This window comes from Sebastes fasciatus, chromosome 2 (assembly GCF_043250625.1).
Source record: "Sebastes fasciatus isolate fSebFas1 chromosome 2, fSebFas1.pri, whole genome shotgun sequence".
NCBI lineage: Eukaryota > Metazoa > Chordata > Actinopteri > Perciformes > Sebastidae > Sebastes > Sebastes fasciatus.
Genome location: NC_133796.1, coordinates 34,118,739 through 34,137,805, shown reverse-complemented (window position 1 = coordinate 34,137,805; position 19,067 = coordinate 34,118,739). Strand labels below are relative to the sequence as shown.

Below are 19,067 nucleotides of genomic sequence, written 5' to 3'. Positions count from 1 at the left end.
ACATGTTTTTTAGTGACGTTTGTGATGTGATTTCCGTAGTTGTGTTACGTTGTTTACATTCGTATTTTTCTTAATTTACGTACTTATTTTAAGCCCAACAATGATGTTTTTCCTTAACCTAAGTGGTTTTCTAAACCTAACTGCGAACGTTAGGTGGCGTACAAATGACACGCAAAAAGGCTAAATGCCTAGTCATGACACACGGAAAGTCAGTGTAATGTCGTGGTATTTATACGCCTTCCTGTGAGACCGGGTTGGTCGGGGAGATATTATTTGTCTTGCCCCTACATCTTAAAAACTATTTGTTTAAAGGAAGAGGCATATAACCCCCCTGTAAAATGGGAAATTGCTTTTACTCTAAGGTTTTTGTAAGGATTAAACAAAAAAGTTATAACGTGTTAATTAGTGAGCATTAGAGGTTCTGGTAGGTCGATTTTGTTACCGTTGGACAGGGCCAGACTAGCTGTTTCCTTGTCATGTCATCATGTTCTCTCAGCAAGAAAGCAAATAAGCATATTTTCCAAAATGTTGAACTATTCCTTTAAGTGTGCCAGATAGAAGAGTTTGTGAGTTTAATGAGAAGCAGAAGTGACTTGAAAACAAGAAGTAAAAATGATGGACGAGTTGACCAAAAGACCAACTGCACACAATGGTTGTTTGTTGGGTTGTAAATGAGACGCACATGCACACGCTGGCAATCAAAGCACAATCCAGAGCTTCTCATTGGTCACAAACCTGCCAATTTGCTTGTGCGACCACACCGAATTTGGTTTTATTTGGAGTTTACAGTCTTAATTATCAACAGACTCTACATTTACCAACTCTGTCCTCATGTGCTTCTGACTCATCTACAGCTAGACACGCTCTTCACCAAACAAAAGTGAGCAAAAATGTGTGTTTGACACAAATTACAACTTGTCATCTATTTAGGGAAAGTTGTTCCAAGCAGCAATCTCTTGGGTTTATGTAGTGTTTCATGAGATAATCACTGGATAACGCTGTACTGTAGACTGTTGCTTGGCAGTGTTATTTACCATGTAGCTAATTTGCATTAGATGTTTTTCTAAGCTGTGTCTCTATTCGGATACTTCCGTTAGTACACTTCCATGTAGTACACTGTGTACACTGTGTACTAACTTGCGTAGTACATGAATTTTGACAGGGTAGTGTTGTCTCAAATTGCACACGGCTGTTGTGCTCTCACCGGAAGCTCAGTAGATCAGCTGGTGATAGTCAGTCACGAACATCACGCCGTCTCGGCAGTAATTCAATTCAGACGGATAAATTAACCCAATAATGGCTTCCATCCGACTACAGTATAGTGGTACCTAATGGTAAAAAACACATGTATAACTTAAATTTGTACAGTTCAATATTCGCTGTTTCAGTCAACTATTTTGAGTACAACATCTGGCACTTATAGTGTACTGCATTTTGCAATACTTCTCAGTGTGAACGCACTTATGCACTCAAAAAAGCATTGAATTGAGACACAGCACTAGTTTCTTTTGGTTGTATTCAAATTATTTTTGGATTTACTACTGACCTCATTTAATTGCTCTATTTGGTATAACCCCTATTAATATGAATTAACTGACTTTTCACTTGTGTAGAAAATAAAACTTATTGTTAAAGAGCATAGCAGTTATGTTGCTCATTGCTTTTACATGCACTTAAAGGCAGGGTTGACTAAGTTCTCCAGTATACACTATTTGTTATATTGGTTGAAATGGTCTTTACACCCCGACAGCGATCCATTACTTATGAGCTCTGAAAAAGGACCGGAAAAGAGCCGTCATCTGTAGCTGCTGTAATCCTGTGAAAACGTCTACCAATCACTGCCTCACGGTCCGCTTGGAAAGAACCAATCAGATGCCTCCCTGCCTCCCTGCTCGTACTCTACCCTTGGCGTGCACCAGCCTGAACTCAAAGCGTGTTGCCCCCGCAAGTTTACTGGAGAATGGAAGAGAAAACTCAGCCAAAAGTAGCACTGCCGTGGTTACTTGTCATGAGGTAGCGTTTTTGAGTTGAGATCCTCTCTCCGCTTTTTTTTTTAAACGTCGTGTAAACCAGAAACCAGTAATGGAGGTGTGGGGATTAGAGATTTCCCCAGGTATACTCCTACTGGAGAAAGCTGATATCTTGTTCATGTATACAGGTTTCTAATCAGCTATTTAAATGGACGCATGTGCATGTCAAAGACTTCAAAACGGGGCCCACTGTTACAGAAATATACTGCAGGATGAAAGGAAATATCATAACACATAGTAATGTGTATTCAATATGATTTTATTCAAAGTCTGACTAACACTGAAACTGACACTAAGTGGCCTCTGGAAGTCTAGATAACTCTGTTTCTACTGCTAAACATTTGACTATTTTTGAAATTCAGACCCATTGTTGCTTGAAGGACAAACTGTGCACACAGCCAGCCTGTCCTTCTCATTGCCCTGTCAGTCCAAATGCTCCGACAATAAAAAAAAAAGTATCTTGTTAAGTCATGGCTCCAAGTCAGGGGTAGAGGAGAAATCTGATTACTGATCTGCTGCACGTAAAGGCAGATTTTACAGTAACCTTGTGTCTTTTATTCTATATTAAATCCACTCACTGTTGTTATGAAAGTTGCATTAGATGTTATACACTGAATTTACGTCAGTGTATCAGATTCACACTTTTTCCATATTATCCTTTGCTCTCTAATAATAGTGATTAAGTAGGATATGATGAGTCGATACTATTTGATGGGCTGTTTAAAAAATATGGCTCCAAGGCCACAGTGCTGAGAGCTGTAGATTATACGTTAATTGGCCTGACTGTTTCTCAACAAATGCTCAATCATACATGCTTCTAATGTAGTCCTTGTGTTTGTGTCCTTCAGGCGACTTGTGACCATGCGCTGCCTGGCTGCTCGGGTGAACTACAAGACCCTCATCGTCATCTGCGCCCTCTTCACGCTCATCACCGTGTTGCTGTGGAACCGCTGCACCAGCGACACCTCCCTACACTTCCTGCCCCGCGCCGCCTTGGTGGCTCCGAGTCCCAAGGTGGGGGATGCCAGCATCAGCAGCCAGCAGCATCCTCCGCAACCTCCAGAGCCCCCGCCCGTTGTTGGGGTCGCCGCGGGGATCAAGTATGACGAAATCGACTGCCTCATCAATGATGAATCTACAATCAAAGGCCGGCGAGAGGGCGGAGAGATATACCTGCCTTTCAACTGGATGGAAAAATACTTTGAGGTGTACGGCAAAGTGGTGCAGTACGACGGCTACGATCGCTTCGAGTTCCAGCACAGCTACTCAAAGGTGTACGCGCAGCGCGAGCCCTACCACCCCGATGGAGTCTTCATGTCATTTGAGGGATACAACGTGGAGGTCCGTGACCGTGTCAAGTGTATAAGTGGAGTGGAAGGTAAGACTTCTTTAATTGATCTTCATCACACTGATGTTTCAGAATACACATGCTTACAGTTCGAGTCACTATGCATCTGAATATCAGTATTTAAGAACCCCTAACTTCTACTGTCTGTTAGATACTAGAGAAACCGATCTGAAAGGCTTTGTGCTTTTGAATCCATGCTTTTTAGGAAGTAGTGTCAGGTGTGTGTAGCCAAGATCAACAGTCTCATCTCAGGAAAAAAATACCAGCACTATGACAAAAAAGAAGAGTCTCTTCGGATGCAAAAATAATCAATTTATTACATGTGCAAAAGGTGACAAAATGCTGACAAATATGAAAAAAAAGTGGCTCTGCTGTTGGCTTCCCAACTCATTTTTAAAAAAAAGACAGAGAGAAAAAGAGAGAGAGAGAGAGAGAGAGATCGTGCGACTGAGCTGAGAAGGCGAGAATAGACATACAATGCGGCGGTGCCATAAATGAGAGAAAATTAAGTTATTTTCTGATTGTTTCACGGTGGTTACGTTCTAAAGTATAAATAAATAACCATCAAACACTCAACCGATGATTTACTGTGGAAAGTTAGTTTCATTTTCCTTCTCTGCATTTCATTCATTACATCCAACGTACATTAGTAGGCCTAAATACTACGCAGCAGTTAATGTCGTCTCAGTGAGACAAAACGTTTTCAACGTGTCTTTTAGATGAAATGGACGGGCACACTGATCTGCAGGCTGCAGAGTGTGTTTACTGCTGTGACCACCAGCAGCCCTCGTCCCATATCATGCGTCAGCGGACTAATTTGCCTAATCTTCGTAAGTCTTTATACCGCAGTGGAAACACAGACAACTATGGGATGAAGGAAACTTTTAGTTCTTTGAAAAGTATTCCCGAGACTAAAATTACCAGGGACTTCCTGGTGGAAACACAGCTATAGATTACACAGTCAGTGTTTGGGCAAAAACTACCACATCAATGCGCAGTGTATGTTGAATTTTAATTCTTTTTTAGGTGTTCGATAAACCCTATGTCACTGAGAAATATATGATCTACTTAATGAGGTCTATTCTAGCTAAGTGATGCATCGTAAATTCTCTTGACTTGATTAACAAGATAGATCAGATTTCAAAAGCACCTACTCAGTCTCTGCCACCCATTCCCAAACGCTATTAGCCTTTCTTTAACACTCACACAAACGTGATTTGTGTGAAGTCAATTTAGAAATGTTATCTTTTCATCTCTCAGACACTGTCAGCATTTCTTTATAGATATCTTGCTGGATGCCTGTTAACTGAGTGAATCCCTCACACTTTGAGTCAATCCTCAAAGTTGTTTTCTCTTCAAGGTTCCTTTTAAAATAATTACCAGGAAGGATCAATAGCTCATTTTAAAAGGCTATTAGTTCAAACCACATTGTCATCAATATAGTTTTGTGCCTCGCTCACTTGAAGAAGTGACCCCGTAGACTTGCCTGAAATTACAAAATAGATATTCATTATCCTTCTTTTATTGTCAGCTAGAGCCACCAGTAAAAGAAACACTATCACAGCAGGAAATCAAAATATAGCAGTTGTTTAAAGTCCCCCAAAACGTTCCTTTTAAATTCAAACATATCAGTGAAAATGACAGAAGTAGAAGATACGTAGGTTGCGGCCACAGTCCTTAATCCTTTTCCACTCAAGAAGCAAGCTTTAGTTTTGTTGGGGAGATGTAATAAAAGGTGATATATTCACTTGCAAAATGTCAGCTGCTGAGGTTAGCTTGATGAATAATGATAGGCAATGTCTGTAAGAGCAATTTGCCAGCAGTAAATAGGTATTTTCGCCGAGATGGATTGTGCAAATTCCCCACATTGGCTTCTTTCTTTTTTTACCTCGTGACACAAATCTGCTTTTTAGTTCATCACACAAACAGAACAACACACACAGTTGTTTTATGCCTCCGCGTCGGCTACAGCTGTGTCTGGAGGCATTATGTTTTTGGTTTGTCTGTCCGTCCATTCGTACGTCCGTACCACTATCGTGAACGTGATATCTCAAGAACACCTTGAGGGAATTTCTTCAAATTTGTCTCAAACGTCCACCTGGACTCAAGGATGAACTGATTAGATGTTGGTGGTCAAAGGTCACTGTGACCTCACAAAACACATTTTTGACCATAACTCAAGAGTTTATGGTCTCAATCGCTAGTTTCAAGTCTTCTTCAATACAGCATGATGTTCATTTAGTAAATTATGGTCCTATTTAAAGTCAAATAGACCATAAAGCAGGAGATGCTTTAGGGCGTGGCTACCTTGTGATTGACAGGTTGTTACCACGGCGTTGTCCAGTATGGGATTTGTCCGTGTTTTCGTCTTACAACTTGAACCCTTTCACAGTGTGTTTTCAGTTCATGAAAGTTAATTATAACCTTTTTGGTCGCCTAAAAATGTCTTATTCAGCGTTCGGTTGTACTTAGCTCCACCCTCTCATGTCACTTCTGGTTTAAAAAAACCAAGATGGTGACGGCCAAAATGCCGAACTCGAGGCTTCAAAACGGCCGTCCACAAACCAACCAATGGGTGGCGTCACGGGGATTACGTCCACTTTTTCTATACAGTCTATGGTGCAACCACGAAACAGTAATTCTAGTCTTCATAGTAAAATCTGTAAGCAGTGTGTGTGTCATTCTGTTATACACTCATTTGTATGAATGCAGAAAATACCGAATTATGAGGCAGGTTAAAAACACTGATAACACATTTGGTCCATTGGTTCCATTGAGTTTGGCTGCTTTTCAGTAAATTGCATTGTTTTGTTTTTTGTAGTTCTCATTAGTTTTTTTTATCTGAGCTGCAGTCCCACCTAAGGAGCCACTACAGCACATGTATGGGAGGGAACATATACAGCGGGAAATGGGTCAGACGGGAATCCAGCCAAATCTGTTAGACCCTCTGGGCTGAGCAGTGGGGAGCCAAGTTATTCTCACCCTCTCATTTCCTGCAGACCGTTTCTTTTAGTACAATATAGAGGAAACACATCTACACTGCTATACCCACACACACACACAATTTAACAAGGTCCATTAATTAAGCCCATGGCTCTTTGCTATTTAGCACTCCACAGACCCGGGCATACACAGCTCTCTTCAACTTAGCATATTTTTATAGGTGAAAATAGCAGTTCATTAATTAGCTTGTCACAGTCCAAGCTACCACAGGGCTTAAACAAGGTCATGGGAGCATTTCACTCCCAACGCACCCTTCTAACCGTGGAAAAGTTATTTAACAGGATCCTCTGCAGTATTCATTGAATGTCGTGAGGGCTCTTTTACATCATTCTAGCCTCGTCAGGAGTCAAAGCATTTGACACCCGGATCACACTGATGTTTCAAGCTAAATCAGTCACTTGCTTCTTTAAGCTGTGATGCTATTGGGATGTAAATAAATCTTTAAATTGAGAGCATTTCAGATAAATTTGTCTGAATTTGAATACAAAAGTGTGCTCTCAAGGTTTTTGTTATTCGACAGAGTCATAAAAACGCAGCACTTTTATGAGCCATTACAGTTGTCACGTCTCCTGTAGGGCTTGTGGTTTTATAGTCGAGGGTTAGAAATTGAGGTCTTACTTTTCCTGGTTACAGCAGAGCCTCCGTGAGACAAAGAACAAAAGTTAAGAATAATGAATCTCCAGCAGCCGGAGCACTATCATTAGTGGAAGTAGTTAATCCTCTTACAACACCCTCTTAAATCACGTTCTGTCTCGTTTTTTGTGTCTCTCGCTTTTTAACCATCTTTATCTTCACACCCGGTTTATTGCAGACCGACATCACTTAAACGTTTGCACAAACACACACAGTCCTAAAAGACATATTCTAACCTTTTAAAGTGCTTCATAAAACACACACATACTCTCACTTACACTCTCAGTGCAAACATACATGACGCGTGATCTCTCTTAGCCTAACACCTGCGCACACTAGACGTGCTGACCAAGATGGATGCAGTGTTTTCTAGTGCAGATGGAGGCCGGAGTTGGATGAATAGTCTGTGAATCCAGGACACTGTTGCCAACTGTTGTGGTTACAGCTAGGTCACAATGACTCCAAACCACAAATTAATTTAAATAGACAACAATTTCGACCCCAGTTCGTCCTGTGCCATGTCAAGCATTTTTGAAAATTGTGGTTTAAAGTCAATGTGCAGACATTACTCTTGATTTGCGTATAATTATGCTTGTTCTGGAGCTGGGTTACAGCTGGCTGCTGCAATTTGTCGAGTCTTCAATTCCTGTATTCTGTGAAACACTTATATATCCTAGTGATGTTACGTGCTGTGCCGAGGCTTCGGAGCTTGTTGAGTAATCCAGGAAGTTTTCTGTGAAGCGCGTATCGAGGCTTGTATCGTTTTAGACCAATGACGTCGTTAATGACGTCCGAAGCCAAAACACAGTTGAGAAATTATTGTTCCTGAATAAAAATGAACACTAATATTGCCCCTCCTGCCATTATCATGATACAATTATTGACCAAAGGATTAATTTACACACATTTGATGCATTACTCACAAGACGGTTATAGTTTATTATACAGTTATATTATACAATTATAATATACTTACCAGAAAATAGACAATATTGATATGGATGATAATGGATTAGCCTACATGGGATTTTTTTATTTTTTTCATTATTGACAGTCATTATTCCCAAGCCTTTACTGGTGCAAACTACAGTAGTCTATATCACAGATTACATGGTTGAGATCATCTGTAATATATCTGTGTTTTTTACACTCTTTGACCAACAGGTGGTTTTGTGTGCACATGAAGCCTCGAGAAATGAACCCTTTTGCGAACCAATTTGCTGGAAAGCTTCAATGCCTCATGAAGCTTCATCTCGCCATCACTAGTACTGTATATACAGCTAAACATATATATTATTATTCCCCCAAAGTGTTTCATGATGTACCCAGTTGGAATACCTAGCCGTAATGCAAATGTTAAAGCTACATGAAGCTGTTTTGGCTACTAGGAGGCAGAAAGACTATAAAATAACTCACAAAAACACAGCCCTGATTGTGTTAGCAAACAATTGCACACTTTACCTATACATCCAGCAGACACAGAGCAACATGAACTTGCCACTTGTGTTGTGTTTCTGACCGCATGACATATGTCAATCCAATATTCACTGACCGTCACATATCCCTTGATGTTTTGGTCTTAGTTCACTAAGATTTCTTTGGTTGATTAGTCGTTTTTTCTGCTTTTTCTATGCTGAATGACTTATTTCCAAAACAAAACTTATGAGCACATCACTGGTAAACACAAGATTTAATTTGGTGCTTTTGAGTGATTCTTTGTGGAGAAACTCAGTTTTACAAAATTGTACGAGTGTTGCTGACTAAGGATGTCTTTGGTCAAGGACAGCCCTACTTTTTAGCTCTGCTTTGGTCCCCACAAATTCCTGATGAAAACATCTGGGCCATCAGCTGCTTTCTCAACCAGTTTACTTTGGTTCTTCACAGTGAGATTGTCTGAGTTTGTCTACTCAAAACCAGTTTAAGGAAACTAAAAGCTGCAAAGACCTAGTTGGCTCTTAATTCTCAGCACAACAATCGACCCTTTCACATTGGACATTTGGTTCAATATTAATATTAAACATATTGCTTAATAGAGCTTTAATGTCTACTCACCTTCATGCAGATGTTACAATCCTGCCGACCTATTAAAGGTCAAAAACAAAACTTGCATAACAGTAAGATGGTGGAGCACTTTTGCTGCTATATTAACTTTCTGTAGGCTTAGAGCCTATACTGTAATTGGCAGAAGACCTAGTTTTTCAGTTTTCTAGAAAAGTCCGCTCTCTGGAGTCATGAAAATATGTGGAGGCTTAACAGTCAATTCCACATGGATTACTTATAGAGTTATTCAGTGAGTAGCACAGCGTTACAGCGTTAGGGTTTTGACAGTCATTTGACTTAAGTTGTCAAGGGAGACGCCAGTAACAAGAGAGGGCATGAAGAAAAGTCTGGCACGGGACTGGAAAGTGTGTGTGTGTGTGTGTGTGTGTGTGCGCGTGTGCGTGCGCGTGCGTGCGATACGCTCGATTATGAACACATAAATCAAATGTATCGGTTCTCAATCAGGATATTAAATATTAAAATAGGGCATACATTAATGCCCCACTAGTAATATGAAAATTCATTATTTGTGAATGTTTGCCATGAAGCAGGCTGCCTTGTGATTGTTGCTTACAGGATTTCAATCATGCATAATGCACACCAGTAACACTCTAACCTTATAGGGACATGCACTGACTATTTCAGGGGAAATTATTTTAATTAGTTTTCCCTGACATAGAAAAACAATAGCTAGTAATAACTAATCATTTATTTGAGCATACATTTGAGCACTTAGTTGTCTCTGTAAACAGATCTAAAGTAAAACAAAAATAAAATAAGTAAAGTGGAAACCACTTAAAGTGATCATAGTTACAGTGATCAACCGCTGATATTGATTAAAAAGCTTGGGACAGAATCATTCCTATACAAATGCTGTTTAAATCATTTGCTTATAGTAATCAAGTAGTCTGGTTACACTGCTTACTGTTCATTTTGGGTCTTTTCATACATGACATCATATGGAAAAACATTTTTAAAACTACATTAATTCAATTTTTTTTAACTTTACTCCCAGGATACTTTGGCTCACGGTAACCCGTCTGCTTCCGACTGACTACCTGAGGCTGGTGCTGTGTGCACATTGAAATTATGATGGAAAAAATGTGATTTTCTCTCAGTGAAAACCGTCGTCTCCTCGAAGCTTATTACAAACTGCCAAAAACGAGCCAACGAGATGCAGCAGTGACACTTGGTGTTCCTCAGGCTACCTTCAAACAACGAGGAAACAGTCGTGGCCGCTAGTGATGGAGACAGAAAACGATGTGTACGGGGAAAGCACCTGTGGTTGAAGTCGCGTTTGAAACAGTCAATAAAATTCAGTAAATAGCAAAGCTGTCCTTTTCATACTTTATATTCATGCAATAAATATACAAATGTCAATTAGATGGTAATCTGCATGAGAAATAATGAAAAAGATGGGAAAAAATGGTTATAATAATCGTCCACCTACAGTGATCAATTTGACCTGGACAGACGTGATCACTATAAGATGTTTCCGCTGTAATAGGTAAAAATCCTTCAGTTCAAAATCATTCATTCAGGCAACACATTCAATAGCTAAGCATCCATGGATGAAATCATGTAATTGTATGCAGATTTTAAAATATGCACGACTTCAGCTCCGCCTGGCATGATACAAGAGTGCAGGGAGGAGGGACTGCTCACACATCTTATTGATAGTCATCTGTATATGACTTTGAGGAAAATTAATCCGTACAAACGCATGAAAAATCTTTGCGGATTGGAGTGGATCTATGTGGATGTCCAGATAGGCTCTCTGCAGTGGAAACACTGCAGGGAGCAGCTGGAAAATGTCTGTGATCTCTTACTTCCGCTCATCAGTGTCACTGTCACTCTACAGTTAAGAAGCTATGATTGTTTTTGGTCTGTCTGTAATAAATGTTCACAGTAATGCACATAGAGTCCATCTAAATATGGTGATGAGGGGTAGATGAAGGGTTTTGGTGAAGCTCCTCACTGACAGGTGAAAAGTGACTTCATGTTTTAACAACAGGAGGACCAAAGGTAGATGTTACGTGTTCCAGATTGGTAGACAAATTTGAAAATAATTAGTAAGATCACTTTCCTGTTAAACTATTACTGTATTGTTATTACATAAATTGCTATTAAGAGCTAAAAGACTCATGGTATAAGGTAGCTGGCATGTCCCTGCATTACCAGTGTGAAAATGTAGTAAAATTGCCATTAATTGTCAATCATTGTCATTTTAACTGTTTTTCAAATTGTCTGCTCTTTTATTTTTTTGCTTCGTAATGCCCTTAGAGCTGCATTTTATGTATGAAAGTTTATTAGACACACCATTACTAGCTGTATGGTCTCTAAACAATGTAACGACAGCAACAACAAGTTGATCATATCTCCATGAGTTCATTCTTCAACTCCATTTTCAATTTGGAGCTAGAATGAAAACCCATTAACGGTCTTTTTTGTCACAAAAAGAAAGACCAGCTTTCTTTCTGTGTTCCCTGTCTGAGCCCGTACACTGGAGAACAGCAAATAATGAAATGAGTCTTTTGTGCAAGATGCCTCCTATTGGGGAAGCAGCACAAATGGCAATAAGGAAAGTAGAACATAAGTGATCAGCTTTGTATGCAGTGATTAGTTTGAAAGGACGTTATCACCCAGCAGCCCTAACATGAGTGTATTATGAGGTTCTTCTTCTCAGAAGGATGGGGTTTGGGTTGCTCGTGTGCCGTCTCTGTCACAAGGTCTTTAAGTGAACTATCTGTTAATCAGAGTGATTCTCCTGTCTGAGCTATTTCTGGCTGCGTGAACAGGGAAGCTCGCCTCCGGTGAAACGCACTAGATTAGCTTGAATTTCACCACACCGTCCAATCATTTGTGGACTTCTTTTTTTTTTTTTTTTTTTTTTTTTTAAACCTTTCTCTGCTTGTTTATAAAATAAACCCAGATTTGAATCTTTGTTATTGCCACAGTCTGTTCCAATTAATGCAGAGTCTTAAAATGTGTATGTTTGATATCAATAGTTAATTGTAGACCAGCTTTATTGATATGACCAACATGATTATGAAGTGGACTAAAAAAAAGCTTTTATGACAACTGCCATCTAAAAAGGAGCTTGAAATAGACGGCAAAGAGCTTAAAATAACGTTCTTTCCATAAACGAGACGATCATGTAAGCACAAGATTTAGACGCATTTCAAGACACCATATAAAAAGACAACCAGAAAAAAACAACTACAGAGGCATAATAATGTGACGTCTATAGAGAGCTGCAGGAATTATTCCTAAAACCCCAAAATGAGTTAGGATGTTTGGAGTGCTGCAACTAACGATTATTTTCATTGTTGATTAATCTGTTGATTATTTTCTCAATTAATCAATTAGTTGTTTGGTCTATAAAATGCCAGAAAATGGTGAAAAATGTCGATCAGTGTTTCCCAAATGTCTCGTTTTGTCCACAACTCAAAGATATTCAGTTTACTGTCATAGAGGAGTAAAGAAACCAGAAAATATCTCAAACCGATTAATTGATTATCAAAATAGTTGACGTTTAATGTCATAGTTGCCCACTAATTGATTAATTGTTGCAGCTCTACATTTTAGCACTTCCAGTTCCCTCGTCTCCATGGGTTTTTGATTAGATTCCTGAAATAAGGTCTGTGGTTAGCACAAGCTGAAGAGATTTCAAACGTTTTGTTCTACGACATAAAATACATCAGTAAATATCTCACTTGGGAATTTTTAGACTTTTACATGTCTTAAAAATTTATTTTTGGCTAAATGAGACTACTGAATGTCATCACGCGAACACTAGTCCGCCTTTAGTTTAGTGGTGGTGACGTGAAATCATGTGACCGTGGTGTAGTTTGTTTATACCATCTGACAATTGCATTTCAAAAATCATAAAAGTGGTGTTCATTAATTTATTGGTAACAATTTATAGTAACCATCATTTAGAATTTTTTTAACTGATAGTTAGTTAAACTTGTTTAATAGTTATTTTACTGTTAACAAACAATGAAATGATAATTAATAATAATGCTTTTTAGTTAGCTAATAATTATTAGTTATGCTACAATTTCTGTAATAAAGGATTAAGAAATTGTTTGTAAAACATCTATAAACATTACATAGGATTACATGGATAACAAACCAATTATTAACCAATGCCAAAGTATTAACTATATATCTAAATAATGTTTATAAATGCTTTAAAAAGTATTTATTAAACCATTTCACACGGTATTATAATCATCACTTGCAACTTTATGATAGCTGTGGTGGAATTTCTGATACACAAGTTAACTCAATAGGAAGGAAGAGGCCCCGGAGCTGTTGATGTCTTACACAGAAGGTTTATTGAAGCTTGATCCAGGAGCAATTTTTCAGGTCTCCACCATTGAGGTGCTCTCTGCGTGAAGGCCTCACAACTCTGCACCTTCCTCCCTGGTGCTCAGTGTTTTACCCTCATCATGTTTTGACTTACTCGGTTCCTCTGGCATCTCTGACCCTGGTTCCCCGGCGACTGGCTCTATGGTCCCTACTACAGACTCAGCTGTACAGATAACGGTGGATCCCCTAGACAGGACTCCAACCCAATAATGTCAACAGAGGGACACTCTGAGAGACACTCTGACCTCCCGACCAAGGAGAGAGGAATTAATAGAAAATTCCATCACAATAGCCATCCAAATAATGTTTATAGATTGTTTACAAACCAATTTATTGATCATTAACAAAGTGTATAATTAACAGTAAAATAGCTATTAACTAAGTTTAATTAACTATCACTGATGCTTATTATAGTGTTACCAATTTATTTATTTATTATCTTGCTGAACAAAACACTTCAGTATCATAAACGTTTGTTGCAACAGAGCTTAATTTCTGCAATAATCCAAAACCCAATGGAAGAATCCCATTGGCTTTTTGTCGAGGGTACCAGTGCGATGCTAACTTCCGGATTGGCCTACAAAAATACGTCATCACTGCACCACTCTATCGTCTCTTGCATATAAGGAGGTCATATTCTATATTAATTTAACATCATTGTCCTTATTCTCTTCCACCCAGGCGTTCCTCTGTCCACTCAGTGGGGCCCTCAGGGCTACTTCTACGCCATCCAGATCGCCCAGTATGGCCTGAGCCACTACAGCAAAAACCTGACGGAGCGCCCTCCCCACGTGGAGGTCTACGATACGGCCGAGGACAGGGACAGCCGGGCCAGCACGGCGCCCTGGAGCGTGCCAAAAGGTTGCGGTCTCAGCCGTGTCCACGACAAGACCCGAGCTACCTCCGTGCGTCAGTTCAGTGCTCCAGGTATGTAAGCCTTCCACGAGCCCAGATGGCCTCGGGGCAATGAGCTTATCTCCTGTTAACTGTGGCTGTAGGAGGCTCGATATGCAACTACGCCCTCAGGACAGGATGATAGGCTGCGGTGTGAGTCACAGCCACAGAGCGAGATTACTGGCAGACCGTGTTGGTTGACAGTGGACCCACCACATAATGACAGATTCCTGAAAATTATGATGATTAAAGAACCAGCAGACACAACATCACACATCGCATCTTATTCTGTTCACTGAGTCAGACATTGTCACATTTATGTTGTCTAAATGTATTGTGAAAATTCCCGCTGATGCTACGGACAGAAACTCATTTAGTCGATATTATTTTCACGACACACTTCTCTTTTTTATCCAGAGCATTAATATCAGCAGATGAAATGAAAAGCTGGAGCCAATTAACCTTAATTGTGTCAAAGGACAGACTAAATCTCTGGGCTGTTGTCTGGTTAGTGTGCTCTTTGCAAGCCATTGTAAGCACCATATGGGCTTTAATGGAAGGTAGTTAAAGGTTGCCTTTTTGTTGTTCAGAAACACCAACAGTGTGGCGAGTGTCGTCAGTGAAACAATCTAGTTGATCGTTTCAGACAGGTGGTTCGAGTACTAGATATAAATCTTTAAAACGAGTCACAAATATTTATGTCACCATTCAAAAACGCTAAATAATTTCTTAGAACAGCTGGGCAATGCAGTTTTTAGCAAACGGAGTAAACAGCAGAAGTGGGAAAGTCAAAGTTTAAGTTTCGATTCCGAAAGTCCTAAACAAGTCATACAGTATGTGCTCTTTACCAAATGTAATGTCATTTTAACAACAGAGTAACTGGCGCCAGCTGACGCTCAGTAACGTAACATTAGTTCAAACAAACAAAGTGGATCTGGGGAATTAAATGTAAGATAATCAAATTCAAGTCTCAATAATATTCACCAAAAATACAATCAAGAGGTCAACAAAAAAACACCACTTTTTGGAGATTCAGCAATAAACAGCAAAAGGTAGAAATTCAGTTTGTTCAGTTCAGTTTTCCCCCCCCAATTATTATTGGAAATCAGTTAACAACACTAACTAATGATAAATATTGTCCAGAAACCCTCACAGGTACTGCATTTAGCATAAACAAATATGCACAAATCATAACATGGCAAACTGCAGCCCAACAGGCAACAGCAGCTGTCAGTGTGTCAGTGTGCTGACTTGACTATGACTTGCCCCAAACTGCATGTGATTATCATAAAGTGGGCATGTCTGTAAAGGGGAGACTCGTGGGTACCCATAGAACCCATTTTCATTCATATATCTTGAGGTCAGAGGTCAAGGGACCCTTTTGAAAATGGCCATGCCAGTTTTTCCTCGCCAAGATTTAGCGCAACTTTGGAGCGTTATTTCACCTCCTTCTCGATAAGCTAGTATGACATAGTTGGTATTAACGGATTCCTTAGGTTTTTTAGTTTCATAGCTTTAAAATTGAGCCCTAAGAAATTAGCGACGTTAAAACGAACTTGCGTTAACGCATTATTATCACGTAAAAATAAAAACCAACATCACCGACGCCGACGTTATCAAAATTGTGACTCCAGTCTGACTCCAGTCCAAGTCACGTGACTCGAGTCTACACCTCTGGTAAATAGTGCATTTGTTTTGGACTATTTTCAGCTGCAGATTAATAGACATTCGGTAGTCTTTTGACTATTTACAGCAGCAGGACAATGTATGTTAGATTGACTGTAAAACAAACTTCATGTTCATTGTCCTGAAGATTCATGTCACCCAATGTAAAATGAATGTGGTTTTCATTGTTTGTGGATAACAATGGAGGTCTATGGCACAGAGGAATAGGCTATATCAAGCTTTGGCTACGTAGAATAAATTCAGGTTCGGTTTTGGTCTTTTCCTAGCATTTGTTGACAAAAGAGAAATATAGAATATTACCAGATTATTCCTTGAAGCATAACATATTTATATTTTAAGCGAATCAACTTAATAGCTCTGGTTTCCAGGATTCAGAGCTGCTTGTGCTGTCAGCCTGTGAAGCTAATCGTAGCTCATTCTGCTACAGTGGAGAGCAGATATCATTAGCTTCAACATTATCAGAAGTTACTTATCTGTAATGTCATTAATATTTACAGAATTTTATATTAAAAAAACATGTACATGTTTTCATGTTTTCAGCGACCCATTTTCAGTAATATATTACAAGAGCATAAAACAAGCAGCATCATGACAGAATGAATTTATAAGATATGAAGGTCTCTGATGAGTCAGGCATTGAAACCTTTTTTTTTCAACCTTTTTTTGATTTAGAGAGATTTGGTGAGATTTGAATATTGCAGTAAGAACTTAAAAACAAATCCTTAAAAATTGTCACAATATTATCTGTTCAATTCTCCGTCAGTGCATAGTTAATAGTTAATAGTTAATAGCCCCTTGTGATGAAACTGATTGAAGGATGGCTCTGTCCTTGGTGCTGTTTTGCACCAACTGTTTCAACTCCAAGGAATCTAATTTATTCCACCTCACTCACTTTGTATGAAGGCTCATCTGGTACTGAGGACACTCGAGTGTACAGTCACTTGTTATGTGCAGCCTTCTCTCTTATGCATCTAAAACATGATCTATAAAGAGGGAAAATATGAAAAAAAATAAGCTGTTGCCCTCTTCCCTCCTTTTGTCCTTTTCATTATGCTCCACACAGAATTGCATTCAGGACAGCAGTATGTGTTCGATAGACTGATTCAGATATGATTTGAAAGAGTGAAAATTTTCAAATCACAGGAGCGAGTTAAAGGTGCTATTTTTATCATTGATAACATTCAGCCACTAGATGTTGCATTCTCCCTCTCCCGTGTAATTGCATTCACTTCGCAACAAGTCGTTGCCAGGCACTTACCGTCAATCTCTGCCATTTATCCGTTTTTTCCACTAACTGATGAGCCAGAGATACCACGGGATACCAACGTTGTTTTACTATTGGCTCACAAGCCTTGTTAGAAGTCAGATATCTTCCACAGAGATAAACGAAACATTCAGTTGGACCCCTTCAACATTTTTTAAATGATTAATTCATTTTTCTCAGGAAAAGCCATAGTTTTATCCGATACCTTTCTAAAAGCTCTGTGGATGTATTTTTTTTTTTAAATATTTGTCTACATATAAATGTTATCAATAAGACCTTTTAAAGTTTAATGCAGTGACCACTGGTTTCAGCGATAATGACAACTGTGTCTTTACTCAGCTGTTGTCGATTAATGTTAATTTTCAGAGTTGCTGAAACAACCAAAAACTAAATCTTGGATGCTGCCTGGTTAATATGCTCACTCTCTGCATACTGGTGTCTATAGATTTACGCTTGTACAAAGATGGTTTTGTGGAAGAAGAAGCACCACTCTGTATCATTTTTGATGATAAAATAAGGAGTGGGCTTTGACTTTTTGCTGTTCGTAAAAGACCAACAGAGTGATTCGTTTTTTTTTCTACATTCACAATCTGGTTGATCGCCTGACGTCCACTTCAGACTAGCTAGCAGGTAGATCAGCTGTTGTCAAGAGTAACACTAAATGACAGCTGGTGAGTTGTTGGAGTTGTTCTCCCAGTTAAACTTTTAAGCGTATGACTTTAAAGGTCTTATAATTATCTTTAATCAATATCGTAAATATGTGTGTATAAAATTGGTCCATTTTTCTATGGTGAATTTATGATTCTAATGGAGAAACAATAAGTATTTGATAATGCTTGTGATATATTTAATACTATGTACACTAGGGATGTCACGATACCAGAAATGTAGTAGTCGATACCAATACCAGTGGAATTCCATGATATTCGATACCAATTTGATACCACGGTAAAAAAACGAATGTTTCTTTCCAAAAACTACATTTTACAAGATTACATTTGAACACATCGTGATAACGTTAGAATTTACCTTCACCCAACACTAATTTTTGTCTGGACCAGAGAGTGCTAGCCCTACAAACGCAAAAGTCTGTCACAAAATGAGTGATGAAGTTATAGGATTGGTCGGCCGAGTGTTGGAGTTTCCTCATTGGCCGTTGCTCTTTCAAAATGAAAAGGCGGGGCTCACAAAACTTGCACCAAGCTGTCAAACTAGCTGATTTAGTTCTAAAAATTAAATGAGATTCAGCAGTAGCCTAGCCTGTTTCTCGCTTAAAATGCTTTCAGAAGTAGATTTTGATTGTTGTCTATTATTTAGACGAAATAACAGAAAGTTTACGAGCAGGCCGCCATGTGTTGTTTCACATTTGTTGTTCAAATTCACAAACTGACTATACACGGTCCAGTCTTGTTACTGAATAGAGCCTGAACGCATCATAATGTACATCAATGGCACCGTCCGTGTTGAAATCGTCAGGACAAGACCTAGTTAACGTTAGCTGTTAGCAGCAGGTAAGCAACAGCTAACGTTAACTAGCTCTCGTCCTGCCAATTTCAACACGGATTTGTTGTCAGGGAAAAATAGTGTGCGTCCCCTGTTTACTGCGTCCCAAACACATTTTTTATCGTCCCCGGGATGACAGGGTGTCCACAAATACAGACCTGTAGCTAAAATCTGAGAAAAGTGGTTTCAATTTAAAGTGTAATATCGGTCAGAAAAATGGCAATTGGATATTTTCCTTAAATTGTTTATCCCGAGGGTAATGCACAGATTGTGCTCTCATATTGTGAAT

At 39.1% G+C, this 19,067-nt stretch overlaps 1 protein-coding gene across 2 annotated transcripts in view; it reads left to right on the top strand.

The window, feature by feature from the left end:
* The window catches only part of glceb (glucuronic acid epimerase b), a 79,903-nt gene that overhangs the window by 48,041 nt on the left and 12,795 nt on the right, over positions 1-19,067 (top strand). For both annotated transcript variants that reach the window (XR_012592087.1, XM_074621237.1), the window contains exons 3-4: positions 2,879-3,408; positions 14,113-14,358. Coding sequence is in view for 1 of the 2 variants with exons in the window: in XM_074621237.1 (XP_074477338.1) it covers positions 2,892-3,408; positions 14,113-14,358 (763 nt within the window). In the remaining variant the exon portion in view is untranslated. The remainder of the gene's footprint in view (positions 1-2,878; positions 3,409-14,112; positions 14,359-19,067) is intronic.